Source organism: Melospiza georgiana, chromosome 28, assembly GCF_028018845.1.
Source record: "Melospiza georgiana isolate bMelGeo1 chromosome 28, bMelGeo1.pri, whole genome shotgun sequence".
In the NCBI taxonomy this organism is placed as follows: Eukaryota; Metazoa; Chordata; class Aves; order Passeriformes; family Passerellidae; genus Melospiza; species Melospiza georgiana.
In genome coordinates this window covers 760,688-769,466 of record NC_080457.1, presented here as the reverse complement: position 1 = coordinate 769,466, position 8,779 = coordinate 760,688, and the positions used below count along the sequence as shown (strand labels likewise).

The window sequence follows — 8,779 nt, the reverse complement described above, 5'->3', positions numbered from 1 at the left end:
CCCAAATCCACAATTTCCAAATTCCCAGCAGCCCCCAATTCCTCGATTCCCGAATTCTTGGATTCCTGAATCCTCAATTCCCACATACCTGAATTCCCAAATTCCCCAATTCCCAAACTCCCCAATTCCCCAGTTCCAGAACCCCCAATTTTCCCAATTCCCCAAACTCCCAAATTCCCAAATTCTCCAATTCCCGAATCCCCAATTTACCAATTCCCAAACTCCCCAATTCCCAATTTCCTCAAATCCCCAATTCCTCAATTCCCACATTCCCCAATCCCCCGAATTCCAAATTCCCTAACTCCCAATTTCCCCAATTTCCTAATTTCTCCAACTCCCAGATTCCTGAATCCCCAATTCCCCAAATTCCCCAGCTCCAGAACCCCCAAATTCCCAAACCCCCAATTCCTCAAATTCCCCAATTCCAGAATCCCCAAATTCTGCAATTCCCAAATTCCCAAACCCCCAATTCCTCAAATTCCCAAATTCCCAAATTCCCGAATCCCTGAATCCCCAACCTCCCCAAATTCCCAATTCCCTGTTTCCCCCTCTTCGCCATTGGGATTTTCCCATTTTTTCCCCATTTTTCCCCCCAAATCCCCATTCCCATCCCTCCCTCCGGGATTTCCGCCACAGCGGGTTCCTGGCACCCTCTGCTGGATTTTTGGGATCATTTCGGGAATTTTCCCGTTTTCCCCAATTTTTCCCTGTCCCAGTGACGGCGCGGAGCTGCTCAGGAGGGAGGCGGAGACCCCAAAAGGGGCCGGGGATGGGGAAAATTCGGATTTGGGGAACCCGGGAGCCAAAGCGTTCCTGGGGTGGCTCTGGAAAAATCGGGACAGGCAGAGGTGAGGCCGGGATTTGGGGTTTTTATGGAAATTTGGGGTTTTTTAATGGAAATTTTGGCTATTTTTGGTGGTTTTTTTAAAGGAAATTTAGGCTGTTTTTGGGGTTTCTTTATATGGAACTTGGGGGAGCAGTCGGGTTTCTAATGGAAGTTTGGGTTATTTTTGTAGGGTTTTTTTTAAATGGAATTCAGGGATTTGTTGGGTTTTTAGTGGAAATTTGGGGATTTGTGCAGAATCTGGGGTCTTTTTGGAGGTTTTTTGTGGAATTCGGGGGGGTTGTTGGGTTTTTAATGGGAATGTGAGGGATTTTTGGGACTGGTTTAATGGAATTCAGGGATTTGTTGGGCTTTGTACAGAATTTCAGGGTATTGTGGGGTTTTTAATGGGACTGGGGAGGATTTGTTGTGTTTTGTACAGAATTTGGGGATTTTTTTTGCTGTTATTTTTATGGAAATTGGGGATATTTGTTACTTTTACACTTTTCCATAAAAACACCTCCAGAAATGAGAGTTTGGGGTGGGGGACAGGAGCCAATTTTAGGTTCCCAAAGGATTTTGGGGCCAAAACCTCAGAAAACCCCATCCCAGCATTCCCAAAACCCAAAGAATTTCCCCATTTCCAGACGAAATCCAACTTTTTGGGGTCTTTATCCCAGCAAGAAAATATTAAAATTGAATGTAGGACTGGGAGAAGGAGATGCTAAACCAGGATTTTTTTCCCCTTTAATTCTGTTTCCAGTTAATTAAATTTCAAAATACTTATTTTAAAATAAGTATTTCTAAATATAAATTAAAATTTTAAAAATATTTTTTTGCAGTTTTCCAGCTCTGGAAGGCTCCGAGGGCCTGAGGGAATTTTGGGAGCAGGAATTCCTGACGTGGCTGCTGTCGGGCGAGCTCTGCAGGGCCACGTGAGTCCCTGGAAATCCCAAAAATCCCCCAAAATTTAAGGGTTTTTTTGTGATCACATTCCCAAAGAAGCCTTGAGGGGAATTTTTAGGAATTTTGGGGTTTTTTTCCCTAGCAGGGCCGCGTAGCTCCAGGATTTCCATGGAATTCCCACAGGCACGGCGGGAGGAGCAGGTGGTGAAATAAAGGAGAAATATGACAAATAGTAATAATAATACAGGAGTTATTATATAAAAATAAAGGAGTTTAATCCCGAGCTGAAATGCGACGTTTCTGACCCCACAGAACACTTCCTGGTCCTACAGAACCTTCTCTGACCCCAAAAAACCTTCCCAGATCCCACAGAATATTTCTGGTCCCACACATCCTCTTTTTAACCCCACAAACCCTCTTTTTAACCCCACAAACACTCTCTGACCCCACAAACCCTTTTTAACACAAAAAAAACCCTTTTAACCCCACAAACTCTCTCCCCACCCCAAACCCTCCCTCACGGCACTGGCCCCGCCCCTTCCCGCCCACCGCCAGATTGACACTTGCCTCACCCAATCACCGACCGCCACCGCCCTCAACCCACCAATCACCACCCTCATCCCCGCCCCTCCCCACCCTCCTCCTTCCCGCCATGCCCGGATGCGGGGAGGCGGGGTTTCCTCGGCGCCCGGCCAATGGGGAGGGCGGGCGCGGGCGCGCGCGCGCGGCGGCAGCCAATGGGCGCGGAGGACGCCGGGGGGGACACGGCCAAGGTGACGCTGCCCACAGAGCCGCCGCCGCCGCCGGCCCGAGCGGACCCCGCGCAGGTGGGACCCGGCCCGGCCCTGCCCGCCCATCCCGGGGCTGCCGCGGCTCCCGGGGCTGCTGGGCAGGGCTGCGGGACCGGCCGGTGCTCGCTGGGGTCGTGCCCTTCGCTGCCCGGCGGGCGGTGGGGCCTGCGCTGCCCTCGGGGGTTGTGAGGGCGCTGGTGTGGGAGGGAGGGCGGGAGGAGCCGACCGGGACAGGCACCGAGCGGGGATTAACGGGAAGGACACGAGGCCGGGTGAGGGCGGAGGGACAGCCGGGGACACGGAGGGGACGGGGAGGTTAAAACCATGGGGACACGGGGGTTAAAGCCTCGGGGACACGGTGCGGACAGGGTGGGGACAAGTCGGGACACGGAGGGGTTAAATCCTTGGGGACATGGTGAGTCAAAACCTTGGGGACACAATGGGGTTAAAACCTTGGGGACACTGGGGACACAATGGGGTTAAATCCTTGGACACAGTTCGGGACATGGTGGGGTTAAAACCTTGGGGACATTGGGGACAAAATGGGGTAAAACCTTGGGGACACAGTGGAGTTAAAGCCCCGAGGACACAATGGGGTTAAAACCTTGGGGACACTGGGGACAAAATGGGGTAAAACCTTGGGGACACAGTGGGGTTAAAGCCCCGGGGACACAGCGGGGTCAGTGGGACAAAGCCCTGGGGACACAACCTTGGGGACAGTGCCCCGGGCTGGGGGCAGGGGTGGCCTGGTCACAGCAGCACTGGCAATCCATCCCGTTGTTTTTGTTTAAGTTTATTTACAATTTCTGCGTCTTTCTGTGGCAGATCCAGCACCATGCAGGCTCCCGTGGCTCTCCTCAGCTCCCCAGCGCTGGTAGGTGCTGCCCTGGCAGGAATTGGGGATTTGGGAATTTGGGGATTTGGGAATTGGGGATTTGGATTTGGGGGTTCCTCCCCTGTCTGAGCTGGATCCGGGCGTCCCAGCCTGGCTCTGAGCAGGGAGGGAGGGGACAAGGTGACCTCTGGTGACACGTGTGAGTGGCTGGCACCGAGCTCAGCCCCGGGGCTGGGAGCAGCACCAGAGCAGGGTTCCCTTGGGTGGCTCTGGAATCCCTTTTTTTTTTCCTGGGGGGAAAATGGGAATAATGGGATTTCTGGGGCTGGCACCTGGCCGTGCTCGGCCTGGGGGGTGTGGGGTTGGTCCAGGGGGCTGGGACAGAAACACCTGCATTGATAAACCCTCATTGGCCAATTTTGGGGTGTTTTAGGGGGGTTTCGGCGCTCCATAGAACACCTGCATTGATAAACCTTCATTGGCCAATTTTGGGGTGTTTTAGGGGGGTTTCGGTGCTCCATAGAACACCTGCATTGATAAACCTTCATTGGCCAATTTTGGGGTGTTTTAGGGGGGTTTCAGTGCTCCATAAAACACTCGAGGGTCTCCTGAGGGTTGGGAATGCTGAGCTGTGCTGGCAGGGAGCGGCTGCAGGGTTTGGGTTGGGGTTTAGGGGAGGCTGGGGGCGGTTGGGCCGGGCTGTCCCCGTGTCCCCAGGTGTCCCCAGCTGTCCCTGTGCTGTCCCTGCAGTTCCGCTGCTGCTCCAGGGCTCTGGCCAGGCCCGTGTCCGTGGCTGTGTTCAGCAGGCCTGAGGAGAGCGCGCAGGTGAGGCAGCCTGGCCTTGGGCCTCATCCCCATCCTTCATCCTTCATCTTCCATCCTCATTCCTGTCCTCATCCTCATCCTCATGCTGTTGGGTAGGACTGGCGCCCCCATTCCCATGCTAAGTGCCAGCCCCTGTCATGTCCCCATGTCCCCAAGCTGTCCCCGTATCCCCGATGTGTCCCCACGTCCCTGAGCTGTCCCTGCCTGTCCCTGTCGTGTCCCCGTATCCCCGATGTGTCCCCAATGTGTCTCTGTCTGTCCCCGAGCTGTCCCCGAGCTGTCCCCCTGTCCCGCAGGTGTCGCTGGCCTGCCCCGTGCAGCCCCGGCAGCGGTTCCACAGCAGCGCTGTCCCCATGGCTGTCCCTGTGTCCCTGAGCTGAAGCTGGCTGTCCTTGCCCTGTCCCCTGATGTGTCCCCCGTGTGTCCCGCAGGTGTCGCTGGCCGCGCCGCAGCCCCGGCGGCAGTTCCGCAGCTCGCCGCTCTCCCGGGACATCGACACGGCCGCCAAGTTCATCGGGGCCGGCGCCGCCACCGTGGGCGTGGCGGGCTCGGGGGCGGGGATCGGCACCGTGTTCGGGAGCCTCATCATCGGATACGCCAGGTGGGACTGCCCCCAGAACCGGGATTTGGGGCCATTCCCTGGGATTTGGGGCCATTCCCTGGTATTTGGGGCCATTCCCCAGGGTTTGGGGCCATTCCCCGGGATTTGGGGCCATTCCCTGGTATTTGGGGCCATTCCCCAGGGTTTGGGGCCATTCCCCGGGATTTGGGGCCATTCCCTGGTATTTGGGGCCATTCCCCGGGATTTGGGGCCATTCCCTGGGGTTTGGGGCCATTCCCCAGGATTTGGGGCCATTCCCCGGGATTTTGGGGCCATTCCCTGGGATTTTGGGGTCGGCTCTGTGTGGGTGTGTGGAACAGGATGGGTGTTAAGGGCTCGGGATATCAATGGCTGTGTGGTGCAGCATTCCCTTAAAAATTCATCCCCCGTTCCCCTAAAAATGGTTCTTTAAAATGGTCCCCATTCCCCTAAAAATTAATCTCCCATTCCCTTGAAAATTAATCCCCCATTCCCCTAAAAATTAATCTCCCATTCCCTTGAAAATTAATCCCCCATTCCTCTAAAAATGATCCCTTCTTCTCTTAAAAAAACCCCATTATTCTATTAAATTAATACATTATATTAAAACAATCAATTTTCCTCTTAAAATAATCCATTTATTTCAATAATCCATTCTTCTCCTAAAAAGAATCCACTGTTCTTTTAAAAACAATGCACTCTCTTAAAACAGCTATTCTAATAGGACAGTGTTATTATCTCAACATAATCTATCCTATTAAAATAATCTCATTATTCTATTAAAATAATTATTTTATTATGGTGGTAATCCGTTCTATTGAAATGATTCTTCTCTTAAAATAATCCACTGATATTCAGTTAAATATTCAATTAAAATTATCCAATAATATTCAAAAATATAATTAATTAAATATTCAAAAATATAATTAATTATTCTATCAAATGAATCCGTGACTCTGTTAATTGTGTGAATGCACCCTCCAACTGATTGCCACCTTCCCTCTGGAGCTCTGCTGGCCCTGGAAGGAATTGGAAGAGATTTCCTGGTGTCATTCCCTGGTTTGGGGCATCGTTCCCCGTTCCCATTCCCATTTCCTCTCCCCATTGCCCCATTCCCCTTCCCCATTCCCTTTCCCCATTCCCCTTCCCCATTCCCGTTCTCGCTCCTTTTCCCGTTCCCATTCCCCATTTCCATTTGCCCATTTCCCCATTTTCCCACCCTCATTCTCACCCTATTCCCATTTCCAGGAGCCCGTCCCTGAACAGCAGCTCTTCTCCCCTATCCCCATATTCCCATTCCCATTTTCCCATTTCCTCATTCCCATTTTCCCATTTCCCCATTCCCATTTTTCTCGCTCTGTTCCCATTTCCAGGAACCCGTCCCTGAAGCAGCAGCTCTTCTCCCCATCCCCATATTCCCATCCCCATTCCCCATTCCCATTTCCCCATTTTCCCATTCCCATTCCCATTTCCCCATTCCCATTCCCATTTTTCTCACTCTATTCCCATTCCCAGGAACCCGTCCCTGAAGCAGCAGCTCTTCTCCCCCATTCCCATCCCCATTCCCCATTCCCATTCCCATTTTTCTCACTCTATTCCCATTCCCAGGAACCCGTCCCTGAAGCAGCAGCTCTTCTCCCCTATCCCCATATTCCCATTCCCATTTTCCCATTTCCCCATTCCCATTTCCCCATTTTTCTCACTCTATTCCCATTCCCATTCCCAGGAACCCGTCCCTGAAGCAGCAGCTCTTCTCGTACGCCATCCTGGGCTTCGCGCTGTCCGAGGCCATGGGGCTCTTCTGTCTGATGGTGGCATTCCTCATCCTCTTCGCCATGTGACATCCCCGGGGACAGCCCCTGCTGCTGCTCCCGCTCTCCTGCCAGTAAACCACGGATTTCTCTACGGAATTCCCACTTTTGGGGCCTTCCTTGCCTTTGTTTTTTCGCTTTCCGGGGGGAGGTTTGGGGTGGAAGATCCCGGCTGTGGGGTGGGAGTGGGAAGGTGGAGTTAAATCTGTAAAAAAAAATCTCCCCGAATCTGGGAAAGCAGAGGTTGGGGTTGGGTGTTGGGATGGAATTCCCAGAGGAACCCACAGATTTCTCTACAGAATTCACTGTTTTGGGGCTTTTTTGCCTTTGTTCTGCACCCTCTGGGGGAGGTTTGGGGTGGAAAATCCCGGCTGTGGGGTGGGAATGGGAAGAGAGGAAAATGAAGTCAACTGAAATCTGCAGAAATCCCCCCCAAATCTGGGCCCTCTGAGAAAGCAGAGGTTGGGTTTCGGGGCTGGGATGGAATTCCCAGAGGAAACCACGGATTTCTTTATGGAATTCCCTGTTCTGGGCTTTTTTTTGCCCTTAGTTTTCACCTTCTGGGGGAAATTCGGGGAGGAAAATCCCAACTGTGGAGTGGAAAGCGAAGGTGGAGTCGACTCAAATCTGCAGAAATTGCCCCAAATCTGGGTCCTGGGCAAACCAAGCTCCATGAGGAGGGGTTGGGGTGGATACTGGGGAGAATTCCTGGGGTGTCCCCAATCCCCTTTGGGATTTTGGGAGAGGCTGAGCTGAATTTCCACCCCAATCCCCTTTGGGATTTTGGGAGAGGCTGAGCTGAATTCCCACCCCAATCCCCTTTTGGGATTTTGGGAGAGGCTGAGCTGAATTCCCACCCCGATTCCCTTTGGGATTTTGGGAGAGGCTGAGCTGAATTCCCACCCCGATTCCCTTTGGGATTTTGGGAGAGGCTGAGCTGAATTCCCACCCCAATTCCCTTTGGGATTTTGGGAGGAAAGGGAGCCCAGAGGGAGCTTGGCTCGTTACCCGCTTGGAGTAATTAAATTAATTAACGCAGCAGAGCCTGGGGCAGCGGCTGCGACCTTGCTGGGAATGGGGACACGGGAATGGGAATGGGACACGGGGAGTGGTGGCTCTGTTTGGGGACATTCCTGGGGACGTTGCTGGGAATGGGACGCAGGGATGGATGGAATTCCTGGAGGGTCTGAGGAGAAGTCACTCAAAAACCTCCGGGGTTTGGAGGAGGGTTTGGCTGTGGAGATGGGAGGGACTGGGAGAGGGACAATTCCCCGGTTGGAATGGTTCCAGAGCAACAACAGCAACAGCAACAACAACAACACTGTTACCTGGGCTGGGTTACAGTAATCCTCCGGGAACGGGATACACCATTCCCGGGATACACAATTCCCGGGAATGGGACACACAATTCCTGCGATGCACAATTCCCGGGATACACAATTCCCGGTGTCCCCGGGATGGGATGCAGCCCTGGCACAGCTGCCCGGGCCCCTGGAGGGGCCGAAAGCCCGAGGAGAGGTGACACTTGGGGACACGGTGTGCAGTGGTGATCCTGGAACCAGCGAGAAGAAAGGATCCAGCGGGATCATCGCATCCCAGGGAATATCCCAAATGGGAACGGATCCAGCGGGGTGATCCCAAATGGGAACGGATCCAGTGGTATGATCCCATCCCAGGGAATATCCCAAATGGGAACGGATCCAGCGGGGTGATCCCAAATGGGAACGGATCCAGCGGGGTGATCCCATCCCAGGGAATATCCCAAATGGGAACGGATCCAGCGGGGTGATCCCGTCCAGCTCCCGGCCCTGCCGGACCCTCCCCAGTCCCACCCTGCTGTAACTCTGAGCCTCGTCCAACCGCTCCTGGAGCTCCGGCAGCCCCGGGGCCGTGCCCGTTCCCCGGCCAGTGCCGATCCCGGAGGATTTTCCCACCCTTTTTGCTCCCATAATCCCGCCGTCTCCCCAAAACCCCGAATTCTCCAAATTCCCCAAAACCCCGAGTTCCCGTTTCCCCCTCCCTGCGGCCAGCCCTCCCGCCCGCGAGGGGGCGCTGTGTCCGTGTCTCCCTGCCCGCCCCCCCTGCGGAGGAGCCGCTCCCGCCGCCGCTCGGTTGTGCCGGGGGCGGGGAGCGTGGGCGGCGCGGGGCCGCTCTGGCCGCGCGCCTCGGTGGTGCGGAGTCCCGGAAGCGGCGCGGGCCGAGGCCGCA

General features: G+C 54.2%; 1 protein-coding gene across 1 annotated transcript; it reads left to right on the top strand.

Annotated features, from left to right (window-relative positions):
- Positions 1-2,453: 2,453 nt before the first annotated feature.
- ATP5MC1 (ATP synthase membrane subunit c locus 1) lies at positions 2,454-6,670 on the top strand. The gene is made up of 5 exons (XM_058041679.1): positions 2,454-2,556; positions 3,346-3,394; positions 4,106-4,180; positions 4,612-4,781; positions 6,487-6,670. The coding sequence occupies exons 2-5, from the start codon at positions 3,356-3,358 to the stop codon at positions 6,599-6,601; spliced, it is 399 nt and encodes a 132-aa protein (XP_057897662.1). The 5' UTR covers positions 2,454-2,556; positions 3,346-3,355; the 3' UTR covers positions 6,602-6,670.
- The last annotated feature ends 2,109 nt before the right edge of the window (positions 6,671-8,779 follow it).